Source organism: Candoia aspera, chromosome 13 (genome assembly GCF_035149785.1).
Source record: "Candoia aspera isolate rCanAsp1 chromosome 13, rCanAsp1.hap2, whole genome shotgun sequence".
Taxonomy (NCBI): domain Eukaryota; kingdom Metazoa; phylum Chordata; class Lepidosauria; order Squamata; family Boidae; genus Candoia; species Candoia aspera.
The window spans coordinates 9,751,616-9,769,822 of NC_086165.1; the positions used below are offsets into that span (position 1 = coordinate 9,751,616).

The window sequence follows — 18,207 nt, forward strand, 5'->3', positions numbered from 1 at the left end:
CAGTGAGATGGTACAGACATGGTTTGAATACCAGTTACATTTTCTTCCTCACCCACCCTGTTTCGTTCTTGTTTTTTCTGTATCTCATAGAGAGATGAATAGTCCTTGGAAATTCAAAACTTGCATTGCTTTTACAAATATTTGGTGGTCTTACAGTTATTGCCTCACTTCAGAATGTAATTAACGTGCACAATGGAGAAAATGTACAGGTATATACATATCAGCAGACTATTTCCAACAGGGGAAAGGTGAGTGAGATACGCATACAGGAAGTGCTCTGATCTCTTCCTTCAACCCCTGGCAAATACGTTTTCCCCATTCAGTGGACAATCAGAGATAACCCACCATTTTTTACCACATGTGTGGATCTGACTTCCATGCCAAGGGATTTCAGTACGCCAAGTTATTCTCTACCAAGATGTCAAAGCTGGCAAGTCTACAGCAGTGATTTCCCCCCCGCCTTGCTTATATTTGGGAAAAAGCAAACTATACTTTTAATCAAAACAATTTGTCTCCTTGTCATCTTCTTTCTGTATACTGCAATAACTGTAAAACTAGTTGTTTTTATAATTACACTAATTACACTGTCATTATGGGATCAAATCTGGCTCTCAGATCATCATGGCTTGGAGTAATGATATTCTAGAGGGCCTGAGAACCACTTAATTGTACAACATTGCACACAAACCAACAACTACCTGTATATGAGATAGCATTTGGTCCTCTGGACAAGCAATCCAGGCTCAAGGGCCCAGCCACAGTAAAACAAATGTTTATCTTACAAAAGAAGTGGTGATTGCTTCTAAGTCTCCTGAATCGTGACATATTTTTAAACACAAATCATATATTTACCATGTGAAATGAACTTTTCCTGATTTATCATTCCCTTTTCTCTACCCCTGCTTGGCCTGTACAAGTAAGAGTTTGAAATTTCTGTCACAGAAAATTCCTTTCAACATATTGATCCAGTACCTAACCATGAATCCAGGGCTAGTAGCCATTGTGGTTTTGTGGTTTGCCACAGGTTATACTAATACAAACAGTGCATTAGTATTTAATCATGGTATGTGGAACAAGATATAGTGGCCTGATTCACCCATAACATTAAGCCAAACTTCTTCAGTCATGCTATGCCATTGTTTTAACCATGGATTACTGAATAAGATCTATTAGTTTCACTGACGCGTAAAGTTAAGCTATAAGATTTAGAGTCAGAGCTGCTAAGTTCATGTAACAGGCTAAGCCAAAAACAAACAAATTACATTATGGCTTAATACAGTCTATGAATTCAATGATCGCATTAACGAATTCAAGTTCTGCGTTTGCACAATACATTGAACCATTAATGACCCACATGGGCTGATTTTGCACAGCTCCTTAACCAAGGTTAAAACTAACCAAGCATAGCATGCTATGTCTAATGAAGTAAGAGGCCTATATCCTGATTATTTTTAAATTGTTGTTGCTATCTGCTTTTTTTCTGGGAATTGTAATGATAGGCCCCCCTTATTTTACCCCCACAATAACTCTATGGAGCTTGCTATCAAAGCAAAAATATTGAATGCTTTATTATCTATTAAGTCAATTAATATATTGGATTTCTGGTCAATGGCCATCATAAAATTTTGATTGCATCTGAAAACCCAATGAAATAGCTAGGCTGAGAATGATTGGTCCAACATCTCCTGGTGGCCTTCATGGTCAAGTAGAGATTTGAACCTGGATCTTCCTAATTGCATTCTGGCAACTTAACTGCTGTGTTATACTAGAGGACAGAATATTAACTGTGCTCATCATTATTTAAGAGCGAGGGGCAAACTAATCCTTTGCCTGTCGCAACTCCTTTCACATACACCCCACCCCACCATCTCTCCATCATTTATATCTCCCTCATTACCTTCTTGCTCAATTACTAACCAGTCCCAAAGGAAACACTTAGCCATTAATGAAGAGAAGGTTATGACAGCATTCCATTCAGTGGCAGAAGAGCTAAGGAGATGAACAGGGTTTTCTGCAGCTGTAAGGCCTGGATGAAAGTCAGGAATTCAGAATGAAAGCCTGCATTGCCAAATGCTTTACTGACCTCAGTTTCTATCACATTGGGAACAGCCAAATACGGTCACTGATGTTACTCAACACGAGGGACCTCTGCATGTCACAGAAACCTCCTAGCAATGCTGGAATGTGAAGATCTCATTCAATCTGACAGAGGGGTGCCATTCTCACTCTCAATGAAACACAGGCAACAGTTCTTAGGGGCATGTCAGTATAAAAATCAGTTCTGTCTCTGATAAAACACTACAGCTAACACTGGCTGATGGACATAGCGTTGTTTGCACCACTGTGTTTCAGTTGAAACTCTTAGTCAAATGTGAGCAAAACATTTCAGTTACAGCATCAGTTCATAATTTCAAAATTCTGCTAGTCTGCCTTCGAAATCCTGGTAGCCCACCATACGTTCCACAGTTCTTGAATAACTCACAGTTGTCAGGATTCACACATCAAGCTTAATTCATGCTTTATATAGCCAGCTAAAGAAATGCCATGGCTTAGTATAACGTATGAACCCGGCTTTGATTTGTTGACAGCTTATATGTATTTATACAAGTTTCATTGGCTTTGATGTGAAAGCAACAATTACTTTCCGTAGTTTGAACATGTTACATGGGACTAGAACACAACATGTCATAGAAAGATCTAACTCTCTGGTGAAGTCTGTAATGCTGGGTAAGATGGAAGGAAAGAGAGGAAGAGGATGACCAGCAGTAAGAGGGATGGACTCAGCTACAATGGCAATGGGCACAGAATTGGAAGAGCTGAAGGACTGGGACAAATTGTCTTGGAGGAAATCTATCTATGTGATCACTAAGAATCGGCATTGACTTGATGGCACATAATCAATCAATCAATCAAAACATAACAGCGACCAGATGTAACATAACACAGTTCTGCTGTCAAGTTGTTCTCCAAAAATCACTCAAAACAGACATATGTAGCCCAAACAAGGAGCAAGTCACAATTTGAACTAAGCAAACCAGAGAATCAAAAGAAACATATTGCTGAATGGCCTTTTGCCAAGAACGGAACAAAAAGATCCTCATTAATAAACAGTGGTTACAAATTTAATTCAGTAAGAGTCAATGTAACAGGTGAAAAGGGCAAGAAATTCATGCCCCACCTCTCACTGAACTGTTTGTTGGGTATTCTGATAAGTTTCTTTGAAGGTTACCTCCTGAAGACAAGGTCCAAAATCAAGAGGCAGGAACAGGATCTTGAGCCCATGTTTTCATCTATTGGGGGCTTAAGAGAGATTACTTATACCCGTGAATCTCCTGGATGCTTAACACACTGAATCAAATCAAATCAAACTTTATTAACAGCTGTAGATCAGCAACTCATAGATTTTCTTTTCTTTTCTACTGAAAATTTCAACATTATAATCTCTGCATGCTCTAAAAGTTCATAAATAAGGATGCAGACATTTATTTTTTATCACAATTATTTATATCCTGCATTTTAAGATAGTAATCCTCCCCAAGCAACTTATAAGCAATTTAAACTACTATAAATAAAACACACAATAAATATGATCTACAAACAAGCTTTTTATTAGAATGAGAATTGTCCATGCCTGGTGCATAAACACAGAATGCAGGCAAGTTAAACAGATCTACACTGCATAACATTTATTAGATTTAAATATATTGCCTGCAAATCTCATGAATGCTCCTTGAGTTCCAAAAGTAATTTTCAAAAACCGGTTCAAAACCTGTTGCAAATGAGCCCACCCCACCAATCTTTCCCCTTCTGTCTCCAGACCCTACCATCAGGTTAAAGCTAATAGCAGTTGCTTGCTACTGTTTTAATTTACTCTACTGGGAATGGGGATTATTTATTTTCAGTCCTATCCCACCATCACATGAATACATAGAAATGATTGTTTAGTTCCATACCAGGCTGGACAGCCAGCATGTTGGATTCCTCATAGCACAAAGCAAGCTAAAAGTGTGAATCTCCAAAAAAAGTGACAAAAAATCCTTCATTATGATCCATTAATACCAGCAAACCACTGACTGCAGAAGAGGCATTAACTAATTTCTCAGCAGTTCACATATTCTAGTCATCCAAAAGCAACCCAAAAGCCTTATAGATATGTGGCTACTTAACTATCCATGAGTCAGTTCAGGGAAGCAATTAAAAAGAAAAGCTGAGCTTTAACTTTTGGATTTATTTACATTGTGGCAGGACCTGAGCTCAGGTTCTCTCCATAGCATAAGCACAAACTGTTCATTGACAAATAGCTGTTGAGCTGAAGAGGAACACTTCCTGACATTCTTCAATTTTTTTCTGTTGATGTTGCTTCCAAGCCAAAAGGCAGCTTGCCATCTTGTTCTACTTGGGTACACAGCATGGCACAGGGTGTGATGAAAGCTGCCAGTCAGGTGCACCAGCCAGAAGTAGCAAAAAAAAGAAAAAAAGCATTTGAGGTTTCTTCCAGCCTAAACCAATATTTACCAATATGGTAAGACTGATCTTCGACAGCAGGCTTTTAGTGGTAACTACTGGTTGGAAAACGAAAAACCGTAAGCCTCAATTACAAATTGGAATATTAAAGTTACCACTGAAATATTCAAGAGAGCAATTTTTACCAAAACAAGTAGGATTTGGACCTCAGAAAGCAGAGGAAGTTTTTAACTATATTTTGTAGGCAAGAATAGGACGATCTGAATCCTACTATATACTAATTACATTTCCTTAAAATGTGCATGGCTTGTCCTATTTCAGCTAATCATAAGGGCAAGAAGCTATAATGAAGACTTAAAGCTAAACTCCCTAGAAACAACTTTAATACATAATAAACTGCTGCTTTGTCTGGATGTGTGCCCTGTCCAGCATCTTTGTTGGTTAAACTGATATCCTGTCTTTTCTCCTGCAGCTGAAGGTGACATACAGGTAACTCCATTCTTCAATATTGTTTTCCCAACAACTCTGGGAAGCTGGCTGGGGAATTCTGGGAGCTGAAGTCCACACAGCTTGAAGTTGCCAAGGTTGAGAAACACTGCCCTAACCACTAAACCACACTGTTCTTATTCATTTAGGACTTGGGCGATGTTAGCTAAGCTGCCAACCCTTGTGTGCAGCAAGGGCTCTTTTCTATATGCTACCTTGATTGCAAACCCCCTCTTCAAGGAGTTGCAGGCCTCAAATTGACATATTTTATTTACTCAGGTGTTTATTGCTTTGAACTTTAAAAACAAATCTGATTGAAGTATACATTGTGCTAGTGAGAATACAGATATCTTAAACTGTCTTACAGTATATGTTTCATTTACACTACAGTATATCCCTGGGCAGTTCATTATGTAAACAATATATTATTGCTTTGCTTTAATTATACTGTGAACTGCCCTGGGATAAATATTTTGGTGGGTGGTATATAAATATTTGAAAGTTTAAAAAATGCCACCAGCTGCACCCATTCAGTTCCTGATTCCTTTCAGCACTGGTGTAATAATTAGGTAAGCGTATTTTGGATACAAGGGAAGAGACTGGTAACTGTGGAAGCTGCTTCCAAAGGCCCAAATTATGAAAGTTGCTTAGGAGGAGAGCTCGCCCAGGCTTCCCCAAAATCTTGGGAGTTACCTAACTATTGGAATTTCTAGCTCAGTTCCCCTTTCGCTCCTGAGTTCCAGACCTCTTTAGCAGCTACAGGATCAAAATTTGCAAGCATCATTTTATTGTTATAGTTGATGTTATTGTTAAAGTTCCTGGAGTTCTACATTAGGCAGATATAAGCACAAATTTCAAGCGGCTTTTGTTAATGTCACTGTTTGATTCCTGTGTCTTGAACAGCAGTTCAATCTCTGACCACGTTTACCTGCAACCTTCATTAAAAGGAAGACTTATCTGGAAACTCAGATCATAGATACTTTCCATCACTGGCTATCTGACCTGATGTTAACTAGAGATGTCAGAATTTGGACCTGAGGTTCTCTGCCTATAAAATATGTGTTCTATTACTGAATTATAGTTTCTTGATCGATAAAGATTCGAAGTTACAGGGACTGACCAGGCATTGCTTTTTTTTTTTCTGTCCAGTCAATAACCCCAAATTTTTCCTTCCTTGTACACTAAACAAACAAAAACAACCTGTGGAATTATTCAGTACTTATCATGGTATGTCTGCCATAACCTCTCACAGTGAGAATCAGTGCCTGAATTACGGGGTCCTGAATTTACGCATTATGCTAAAACATCAGCCACGGCTTAAAAACCCCAATGGCTGGATTCACCAAATGCTAGACGCCCAAACAAACCAAGCTACATTATCACTTAATGCAATGTGTGAATCCCATCAATATTTCTGACCCTATATTTGAGCCAACAGTTCAGCTACTCTATCCTCCAGGAGAGGTTAAAAGTCCAGCTGGAGAATCAGAAGCTTCACAGCCCTTAACTCCTCAGAAAATTTTCAATAAACGTTGACTCACACATGTAAGAATCAAGTCAGAAAAGTTTCTAAAAACAGATGGCAAGATTTCTTCTCCTCCATCACTACCCACCCACCATTCTTTCTCTCAAAACTACAGTTAGAAGAAAACAAAAGTCGACCAGCATCTGCTAATGATTTGTACAATAATTCTTAAGTCTCTGAATATATTTGGAGAAGAATGAACTCTGCGAAAAATAGAAAGAATATGTATCTTCTTACAAAATTTGAGCATGACACAATCAATGTTATTTTTCCCCAGTGGAGAGCAGAGTTAAGCACATATTTAAAGAATCCCTTCACCTAAATGGATGGGATGTTAGAAAAACCATGTTTGGTTGAATTGTACCATGTGTTTTCTCATCTTGGTTAAAATTGTCTGGCATTGCACACTGTTATTATTTAGTTGCAATATTTTCTGGACATTTTTCTATGGAGGAATAAAGTTGCATAAATCATCCAAACACTGATCTTTGAAGAAACAGACATCAGTCTCCATTTGATGTAGTAAAAGTTGTCCTGTGCCTTCCTGTTCCATAAATATTTTATTCATTGTTTGAGGGATAGGGGTTAGTCACAGAAACCTATTACATTCACTTAATGATGTTAAGTATTAACTTTCAAGAATACTAAGCTCAGAATTCCAATACATTTCAAAATGTCAGAAAACTCCAGCACTGAAGCCCAAGCTTGAAAACACTGTTATGGAATAATAAATGTGCTCATGTTTAAGTGTCACAAGACTCAAGTTTGGCCTCAAGTGCTAATTCAACTCTGAACATGAGTGCCCAATCCTCAAGCTTCCTCAGAACAAACCCAAAACATTTGTTCAGGGTTCCCAGGAGCAAGAACATGGCCCATCTTAAAAGATGAGCTTGAGTGTGTGTGAAGGGAGAGAGGGAAAGGACCAAATATATTATATCTAGGCCACTGTTTCTCAACCTTAGCTGGCTGGGGAATTCTGGAGTTGAAGTCCACATATCTTAAAATTGCCAAAGTTGAGAAACTCTGATCTAGGCAATGAGATGGCAGCCTGCATTTTTCCCCATTACATTCTTCCCTCTTAGTGTTCACCTTCTTCAGGAAAAGAGCTTAGATTTAGGAAATAGCTCCATCTCCAAAAAGGTGTTTAGAGTGCGAAAAGGACAAATGCAATGTTTGCCTGCAGCTCTTTAAAGCAGCTATGTCTTTTTCTGGGATTGCACAACTGCCCTCTGCAGCTTCTGCATGATGCCAGAAAAAGGTGTGGCTGTTTTTAAGATTGTAGATAAGTGCTCCCATTCATAACTCTTTTTGGAATTAAATGCAAGGCACTGCATAGCCCTAAATCCTAAGCATTTAAGATACTGTAAAACATAGTTCACTTTATGCACACTTTGAACAGCCTAAATCGTCTTGCGCTAATCTGGAAAAAAAAGGAGGAGGAGGAAGAAGAAGATGACTGGAACTGTAGACTTAGGGCCCCAACCAGCCCAGTGACGGCAGTGGTATTTACTTCAGTGGCTCTTTTCCTGGGATAATCAATGCAAGACTTAAGATCTTCTAAATCATGTTCACAGAAGAGTATAAACCATACAAATATGCAAACAAGGAAAAAACCCCAAAACAAGGGAGACATAGGAATGTCATTTAAAATTATGCATAGACTATTATTCATCTTTAAACATTTCATTTAATCATTAAATGTAATTTTCAAAAGGCAGACTTGAATTAATCTACACAAGAGCTTATTCTAGTCTAGGATTGCAGAGTTTATTCTTTGCAGAGTAAACAACCACAATAAAGAATAAAAATGTTCTGCCTTTGCTTCCTCTTAGCTACATTAAGGAGGCTTGAAACATTTTTCAACTTCTCTGAAAGCAGCCTTCCTCTGGCCAGAATTTTGATCTCTTTGGAGCCGGAAGGATTGGTAGGGGAGACAGTCAAAGGACCAGTGTGAAATATCACAAAATGGACCAATGACCCATTTGGTCTGCCCAGAAGCCAAAAACAAAGGGAAGTACATTGCAATGAAAGTACGTAACTATTGTGGCCCAAAGTACTTCCAAAATGATGCTAAAGGAATTCAAAACCCAGCCTTATTTTTTTCTCTTTTCCCTACCATTCTATATGTATAGACACAGAACAATCTCCCCAGCAGTAACATCCTACATACAAAAATCCAGATTTTGCTATTCTAATCAAACTGAAATGTCTGATTTCATAGTGATCCTGCTATTCAACAACTTTACATGTTATATGCATATGTGAAATCTCCCTTTCTCTTTCACACTGCACACATACCTACACTTGGTCCCTCTTCACAAAGTCACAACGAGGCCAATATAGAACATGGCAACTATCAGCCCCACTTCTGAGTCTGTTCATAAAATATGCAAGAAAAGCCCACCAGAATCTCTAGATGCTTTGTATAAAGGCACTTTTCTCTTTTGCCACTGCAATTAAACTCTTGGAAGTTGACCTTTCTGATCCCTCATTCAGATGCAGAAACTTGAGGCCATCTGGACCCCAAAAGTTGTCACAGCCAACCGACTGTCAAGACAGCATGCTTCGTGCGTAAGCCACTTAAAAGCACAATTGTATGCATGTGTACTCAGAAGAACACTCCCATAAATGCCACAGGACTTACTCTTACTTATTAAGTCTGTCTAGGTTAGCAGCTTTGTAGTTTAATCGTAATGCACCAAACCACAGCACGTTACCAGAGAGAGGAACAGAACAAGATGCAAATTCTAAACTGCAAATGAATCCACTTAGTGAAGGCAAACACATTCAGTCTACACATAGCCCAAGATTATTAACTAAGAGAAGAATTCCTGAGCCTAAATATATAAGAACAATCCACTGGGACCACAGTATGACCTCCACTGCACATCAAAAACCCAGGGAAAATTAATGACCCGATAACCTTTAAAACTGCTTGAGACAACGGCATCTCTAGCAAATGAAACAAACATTTGTGACCCAACTGGCTGCCCGAATACATCCCTCCAGATTTATTTACTAACGTAGCTGGTGTTGAAATCAGATTGTATGTATCCCAATGTAACTATGGAAAGATCAACAGGCACAATAGAGGAAGAATTCCACCTGCTTTAAATCACATTCTCTACATTTAACTAAGTACAAAAGGTAATAGAAGTTGTCATGGCTTAGCAACCTGTCTGTCAATCAGAATCTAAACACATCCTCTCTGAAAGGCACCCAAAAGACGCACCCACTGCCCTGTCTGTCCATTTCCCTCCTCTCCATGTTCAATTAATACAGCAATCCCACTTTTGGCAGCTGTTTCCAGGAACACAGGATTTTCCCCCCTTAGCATGGCAATATCTTTCTGGGCAAGAATGCTAGCACTTGAACTAGGGAGCTCTGCCTGCAAACATTGCATTCCTTGAGAAGAAGAAATAGTAATGTAATTTCTCAGCAGCTACAGCAAATGCTGCCTGTCCCCGGTTAAGGGATCTTTCACCTCTTCTACCAAGTTGAAACATTAATATTAATCACAGCCTAACTGTCAAAACTAGAAAGGTGAGCTCCAATTCATGACAACGCATGCTGCAATAAAGGCCCTGTCTCTAAGATGCTGCAGGACTTCTTGGCATCCAAGGAAACTCAGTTTTGCACTGATTCAGGCCATTTGACTCAGCCACCTAGAAGCCACATTTCCTGGGACTCCAGCTGTGGGGATATGCCTTTGCCACCTCCACTAGCATCCTTTTTAGCAAAATGGCCAGGGACAGCACAGGAGATCTTTTCCCTTCCAGGCAACACACCCCGCATCCTGCAGAGGCAGTGACCAAGCTGGGCACCGGTTCCCTCCCCTGCCAGGTCACTTGGTGCACCTCAGCTGGGGCAGAAATACTTCCCGTCATGAAGACGCCAAGCGCCCAAGTTCGAATCCTGGAATGCTGGCTGCAAAGGATCCCCTGGCCCTGGAGGCGTAACCCTCCAGATGCCCTCCAGGTGTGGAGAGGAGTGGGCGGAAGAGCCGCCTTGACAGCTCCCATCCCCACAGCTGGAGGGTGCCGGCTGGCTTGGGATTCTGAGCCTTGGGGTCCCGTGCACCCACAGAGGACCCCGCTGGAGGCCTGGGACGCAGGTGGAGCAGGGCGGAGGCCCGTCCCGGCCGGAGAGCCGCGCTGCCCCAAGCGGCTGGTTCTGCCCCCCGCCTCCGTCCCCTCCCGGCCATTACCCTTTCAGCGCATCGTGCCCCGCGGCGCCTCCCGCCTGCCCTCTTCTCTTGGCTCTGCTGGCCCGGCTGTTCGTTTCCTTCGCGGCGGCGAAGGAGGCGGCGCCCTCCACGGCTCTCAGGCTGGCCTCCGCGGCGGCGGCGGCGACCCCTTCGCCCGGCGAGGGGGAGGCGAGCAGCAGCCCGGAGAATCCCCAGGCGACGGCCACGAGCAGCCTGCCCAGCCGCATCTCGGCGGCGATGCCGGCGCGCCGCGGCTGCTTCCTTCTTCGGTCCTCCGGCGAGCTCCGGCCGCTCGGCACCGCTTCCCCGCGCGCTCGCTGCAAGGGGGCTCGCCGCGCCCGGCTCCTTCGCTCGCTCGCCCGCCCGCCCGAGCTGCGCGGGGCGCTCAGCAGAGACTCTCCCTGGAGAACCTGGGGGCGGAGAGGGGAAGACGGGCGAGAGCGCCCCGTTAGACGGCGAGCAGCCCCGGCCGCAGCCCCGGCCCCCGGCCCCGGCCGCCTTGGCAGGCGGGCGGGCGGACAGGCAGCGCGCAGGCAACGCCCCCCCTCCGCGAAAGGATGCCCGCGCGCTGGCCGGGCGCCTGTCAGCCACCGCCGCGGGAGAAGGAGCCCCGGCTCCGCTGCCCGCGCCCGGCTCGCCTTTCCTCCCCCCACCGAGCCACCCCAGAACCGGCCGGGAAGAAGCTGCACCCACGGGAGCCGCCGCCGCCGCCGCCGCCGCTTCTCCTCTTGCAACGGAGACCGCGACATCCAGCGCTCTGCTCGCCCGCGCGCCCGCCTTCCCCGCTCGGTCTGCCTTCGCCCGCTTTTCCTCCTCCACCTCCACCTCCTTGTCCCCTCCCCCCCGCTCCCCCCCCGCTCCCCCCCGCTCCAACTCTCCCACCTCTTCAAGTATCGTCCGCGCGGAGCCCTTTTTTCTCGCGAGAGAGGAGGACCGGGGCAAAAAAAAGAAAGAAAGAAAGAAAAAGAATTAAGCTCAGAGCGAGACCTATTCCAAAAACGGGAGGGGGCGAGCGGGCAGGGAGGGAGGGAGGGAGGGGGGAAAGGCAAGCCTCCGCCCCCAGCCTTCCCTTTCCTCCACTCTTTGCCGCGGCTCCCCCCCACCCCAGCGACTTTCTAGCCTCGCGGGTCCGGGCGCGCGCCCTTTGGCCAGGGGGGACCCTCAAAAGCCACGCGGCGCGGAGGGTGGGGGACGCGGAATGGACGAGCAAGGGTCGACTAGTGCAACGGCCGCGGCTCCCTCTCCCTCCCTCCCTCCCGACTTGGTGCCGCTGCCCGTCCTCCGTTGAAGGCGGGCTCTGGCGGGGATGGCTCAGACGGGCACCCGGTCCCGTCTAGACGGCTGATTAACGCTTCCGCGAGCCTTACGGGCTGACCTCCCCTTCCCCGCGCCAAGCGCTGCCTGGGACTGCTTGACAGCAGGAAGCCCAGGGCAGCCGGTTCGAACCGAATGGTGGGGGGGGGAGAATTCATTCCTGTGCCCCCCACCGGGCGGGGCACAGGAGCCCTCGTGCACAAACACTGCTCCGCAGGTTCCTAGAAAAAGCATCTCAACCGAATGGCGACAGCCTACGAGCAACATCCAAGAAAAAGCAGGATCCTGTGCGTATTTACACGAACTAGGGATGGTCGCATCTGCCTGTTTAGATTTACATCCTAGGATCAAAGATTCCTGAGTTATAAGCTACCATTGTATGAAGAAGCCCATACCTGTCACTAACAGGTGATAAAAAGGGTCCCATCTTTGCCAACTTCTGTAACTAAATGCAGAGCTAGAGGTAGCCTGCTGCCAGGTTGTTTCTATCCGTGTTTACTCCAGAGTAACTGAGTCTGAAGTTGGGTGCTTGAATTTCAGCCTTCGTCAAAGGCTGGATTCAGGCAAAGAACTGTGTTGCTTAATTCCAAAATGCATTCTCAAATTCTTCATCAAATTCAGCCCAGCTACAGCTGGAATATTACGACGTCCCCCGGTTTGAGTTGGAACTTAGGGAATATAATTCATTAAATCTACGGGACTTGGAAGTACTTAATTTTGGCTAGGTTGGGTCCATTATACATTCCTTTAAAGTTTTCAAGACTGATACATCAGCATACCTACCTCTTTATATAATAACTTAAGCTTTGGCACCCGGGACTGTACCGAGTGTTGTTTTTATTCTGAGTGTGTCCTTGCATATGTAAAAAATTGGTCCCTGTGGAGAAGCTGCTTGCACATTTTGGAAAACCATAATAAGCCTCTCCTATGTCGCTTGCAAAGCCCCATATTCTAACGTTCTGGGGATGTTTACCATACAACGTGACACGTGAGTTCCCACCCTCATTTAGGAACCTTGACATATGGTGAACTTTGTTTAAGGGACTTAGCCTGAAGAGGCTGTCCCATAATTTGATCTTGTGTTCAAGCCTCAGAAGTCAGTGGCTGTGTTCCCAATAACTTTGATTCAGTGGGACCAGGAGGCGCCAACTGTTTTTTAGAAGCATGAGCAAAGTTAATACTGCCTTTTTCTCTGTTTCGAAATGGCATAATCTTGGCCTTCATCAAAGGAGAGTGGGTTTTGCATAGCATTATCTGACGTGTAAAGCTATAGATTGTAAATCAAGAAATCCCTCTCCTAATCGCTGCCATTGAGAAAGCGAGAACGGGCTCCAGAAACCTACCACCTCTCACTGAAGGGAAAATATTGACAGCAGACACTGACCTTCCTCTTAACCAAAGTTTGCTTAAACGGGCAACTTCACAGTTAAATGGAGGAGTTCTTTTCTTTCGTGGACATTGTTATGCCTACCGGTCTCGAGAGAGGGAATTTCAATCTAAGCAAAGAGGACATACTTTATATAAAACTGGCATGCAGGTAGTTCTTAGTCTCTCCTGTAGCAGATAAAATGAGGGGTGCAAGGCGATTGAGCTGTGGCTGGATTGAGTTCTCTGCCAAAAATCCTGTTTGGCTCTGAAGGACAAAAGGAACTGCCTGGGTTGGCTATCAGTGGCAAAGCAGACAGTAAGCTAAGCCATAAACCTGCCTTTGCCAAGGCATTAGCTGGGATCACACAATACATGACAACAAGATCAAACAAACTACATTCTGGTTTTAGATTGTGTGTGAACCCCGTCATGCAGGCTGGATCCACATACCACGATCACATGGCTTGCTTTCATCAAGGTTTCTGGACACAGCAAAAATTGCTGGGTCCGTACAGTACGCTAAGCCAACCACATTATGGCTCAGTGTAGCATCTGGACCCAGCCTCGTGCTGTTCCCCACTGGGGATGGGTGGGATTTGCAGTTGTGTACCACGCCCCTTGGCTGCTATTGCTCACCCCAGACCCACGTTATGAGTCAAGGGTGGCGAACCCGTTGCCTCCTCCAGATGTTGGGAAATTACAACTCCCAGCCCAATGGCCACTCCAGAGGGAACTATAGTTCAGCAGTGTCTGGGACTGCTGCAGGCTGTCCCACCCTGACATTACCCCCCGGGTGTCTGTGCTGCTGCTCCCTTCCCTGAGCAAAATACCCAACCCTGTTTTCTGCAGCAGATTAAACAGCACCAGATGTGCACGTACGTTCCATGCCACATCTGCACTAGCCACAAAGCCATGTCAGAATCACAGGAAGAGACTTTGTTCTGCTGAGGGCGTACCCAGCTCTCTGCCAAGAAAGCGAAATGGCACGTGCCAATGGAGCATTCTCCTACGTTAAAACCATCACACTCACGGAGTTGCTGCCTATATGGCTGGGGTTGAAAAGCATTCGGTGCGCAGAAATACTGAGGACCAAACCACGGACCCTATTCTGTAAAACAAATGTCTGTAGGCCATGAATTTGGTTTAAATTAAAAATAGACCTCTTCTTGCAAAACGTGACGTTGCAAGTAGGCTTTCACTGCCTTGTCTTAGAGACAAGAAGCAACGATCACGAGATTCCCCTTTGCCAGAATTCTTTGCTGTAAGTACAGTAGGCAGAATATATACAACCTAGGCCTGCGTATCCTCATGTTATCTGCAAAAAAAAAAAAGAGCCCACACCAGCACAATTTGGCATCGGATCCAGGGTTTTCTACATTTCTTCCCTATTTTTTTTCTTCCTCCTGCCTGAGACGACAAAATCAGGGAGGTTGTCAAGTTGCAACAGATCCAGCCAATCGGCTGTTTTCGCATTAACGGTCACTTAGGCAAACCTAAGAACGCATCTGGGATTCCCGGCAGCTTCTTGGCCTAAAACATAGATCTTAGGGAACCACAATTATGTGGATGTAAACCATCTCAAATACACCAGCACATTATTTGGCGGGGTGGGCGGGAGGAGGCCTTGTGAATTTGGGGTGGAATTGAATTCCAAAATAAATCCTTTTTGACTCCTCCTAAAAGATAATAGAATTTCCCCTGCTGGTAGCTATATAAGGGGAGTTGCATTTTTGTTTTGAGTTGCTTAACATTTTATTCGTTGCATTTTAATATTCCTTCTCTAAGTTCACGATGCCCATGAGCAACATAATGCCCAATCTGGAAAAAAGCATTTCAAACAAAGCAAGCCCACAGTTGTGTGTGACAAGTCACCAGAGATTAACAGTGGCATGTGCTCATGAGGTATGTACTTGTACCATTCCTGCTTTTTTATTATAAAATGTAATGCATTAAGCACTTGGGGAGGCGAGGAATGACGGTTATGGTTAGAGCACATGTTAAAAGGGAATTGAGTAAGACTCTTCCCCACTGTATTTATTTTTAATTCAATGGAATGCCCAGCAGAGTTTTTTAGCAAAAAAACAAGTAAACCAAGGCATCAAATCATATACCTTCTAAGCTGAACCTACCTGGATATATGGCTGAGAAAAGGGCACTGGAAGAACACACTCATAACATGCCTTCTTAGATTGTGCTGTTGTTCATCCATGCTACCTGGATGACACTGTCTGGCAATTAAGTTAGGGGTAGTCCTCAGTTAGCAACTGTTCACAGTTACGACAATGATGAAAAAGTAGCTTTATGACCAATCCTCACATTTATGACCTTTGCAGGTCTGTAAAACAAAGGAAAGCTAAAGTAAGATTGTAAGCATAGTCACAGTTTCACTTAGCAACCATCTCACTTAACAACCAAGTTGTTGATCCCAACTGTGGTCATTAAACAAGGACTACCTGTACTCAAGACCTCTGCTTGAGTCGCTTTAACAAAGCAGACAATTTTCTGTGTCTTGCTAGAATTCTTATTCTGGATTTTTCATGACAAAGATCTCCTATAAAAAAGTAGCTAGATGTAAGTGGGGTATCTTTGTAGCAATATCACTACCACCAGTAATATCTTCTTATTAAGCTAAACAAGTCCCACCATGAGTTAACTGACACACACCAGAACTGACAGAAACCTGCATTTTTTTTAAGCTGTGGAGCAAATCTGAAAAGGAAACAGCAATCAGATTTTAAGAGGAGAAAAGCCAAACCCGACAAGTACACAAAAATGCTAAAACTTCATCTGGTATGGAGCGAACCTGCTCCAGTTCTGACTTATTTCTGTCTAAATGGACAAGTACCTGCTTCAGCTGCCTACTTAGCAAAAATCTTGAAAGCCCCAAGTGGACAAGAGACCATGCAAGAAGGCAAACGAGGAAAGCGGATTGGGTGAAAGTCCCACAAAGTAGATGGTGGTAAACTTCCAGACATTTTTTAGCATTTTGGAGGGTTGGGATGTTCCAGGAGAAAAATGGGTATATTATTATTATTTATTATCATGTTTTGGGGCTACTCAAAAAGACTCTGAACAGCTTACAATATTCCCAACCCCACAAAATCAGGTTGACTTTTAATTTTTTCAAAAGCATTTTAAGGTGCAAAAAAATAGAAAAAGTGTCTCATCTCTGCTGATAAAAAAAAACACTACAGTTTATTTGGAGGAACAAATGTTGCTATTACAATGAATAACAAAATAAAACAGAATAGAATAGCAATTTAGCATTGTGCCACTCACCAATTGAGGAAACTATAGCTGCGTAGAAGTTTTAGCTTTAAGCAGTGAGTGAACCAGATTGAGGAGCTTTTAAACCATACTGTCTATGAAATCCATAAAGTATGCCTGCATTCACACATCATACTAAGCCCACATCATACTAAGCCCCAGTTAATAAACATGTACCATTTTCTCTCCAGTCTCCTTCTGTCCTCTGAGGCTTTTAAAGCAATCAAGGCTTCACTGCATTGCCTGTACCTGGAGAAGTTCCCATTCTGGATTTACAATACTGTAAGCAGAAAGGGTAATTAAGGTGTGATTTAAGTTTCAATTCCAATTTCTGTAAACTGAAATGAAGGACATCCTAGTTCAGACAAAACAACGTGTGTAAGGTTCTAATTAAACAGACTGTCACAACTAGGAGTAAAATGGTAGCAAATGCATGGGGAGGAGGGTTGCACTTGGCATCTTGTACAAACCCAGACCAATGTGCCTTCTGTCCAGTATTAACTGAAATGCCATCCTTTGGGAGTTCACAGATTAATTTGTGAGCCAAAGTTGAATAATCAAGCAATGAACTGTCAAATGATACTAATGATTATGTGAACCAGCTTACAGTTTGAATTTAATTGTTCAGAATTCCAGAGTAGGCAATTACATGAGTATAGGAATGCCTGGATCTTCACACAGCCTGTGAATAACCAACTCAAGTACATACAACCCCAAGCAACTAGTTTTCTATTTTAAGGGGACTACAATATGAGACATTAATGTGTGGCATTAAGTAAAAGCATCCAATTTTGCATTAAAGAAAACAGCAAAATTTATCTATTTTGTATTTGATTGAATAAAGCTGTAAAAAGCCGCTTTTGGTCAATCTCATTAGAGATAAAACATATTTTCCCTGGGCTGGGGACTGATAACAAAACAAATTCAGAAATCACCTGTCATCAATTGTAATTATGGGTAGAAACTACACAAGGGCCTTATCTAAAAAACTGGAAACATTCAGTATTGGGCAAAAAGAAGAACATGTTGACTGGGTTCACCCATCATGCTAAGACCTGGTTTGTTTTAAACCAGGTTGACTGAAAAAGACCCTATGGCTCTATTCACACATAAAGCATAAACATAAAAGATGGCTTGCAAACCCCAGTGGTTTGGTTCATTCCACATGCTAAACCCAAACTAAACCACACTTTGACATGAACCCCGCCTAGAATCCTAGGAAATGGCCCAAAGGAAAGAAAACAAAACAGGCTTAATATAAGCTTACATTTCTCAGAAGTGAGCCAGAATCTTTCTTCAGCCACTGAAGAGTTATTCAGCCCACATAAGAAGTCAATTAGAGTTTCATGAGATTTCTGTGTCCAGTGGGACAGCTGGGGTGATGTATTTTACTGTTTCCTTGCTTTGCTGCTAAAACAATGTGGATTACAATATATGAGATAATGGTATGAACTATGTAAACCACCTATCAATTAATATGGGATATTGGGTGACAGCTCATCCATTTCTTTTGGGTGTCTTTTATTTTATTTTATTTTATTTTATTTTTTGAAGTGTCACTAGCTAATTTGCCAGA

The 18,207-nt window shown here is 43.2% G+C and overlaps 1 protein-coding gene across 1 annotated transcript in view; it reads right to left on the reverse strand.

The window, feature by feature from the left end:
* FBN1 (fibrillin 1) overlaps positions 1–11,008 on the reverse strand; it is a 173,034-nt gene extending 162,026 nt beyond the window's left edge. Inside the window, exon 1 of the mRNA XM_063314449.1 lies at positions 10,683–11,008. Coding sequence (XP_063170519.1) covers positions 10,683–10,909 — 227 coding nt within the window. The 5' untranslated portion in view covers positions 10,910–11,008. The remainder of the gene's footprint in view (positions 1–10,682) is intronic.
* Between the last annotated feature and the right edge of the window lie 7,199 nt (positions 11,009–18,207).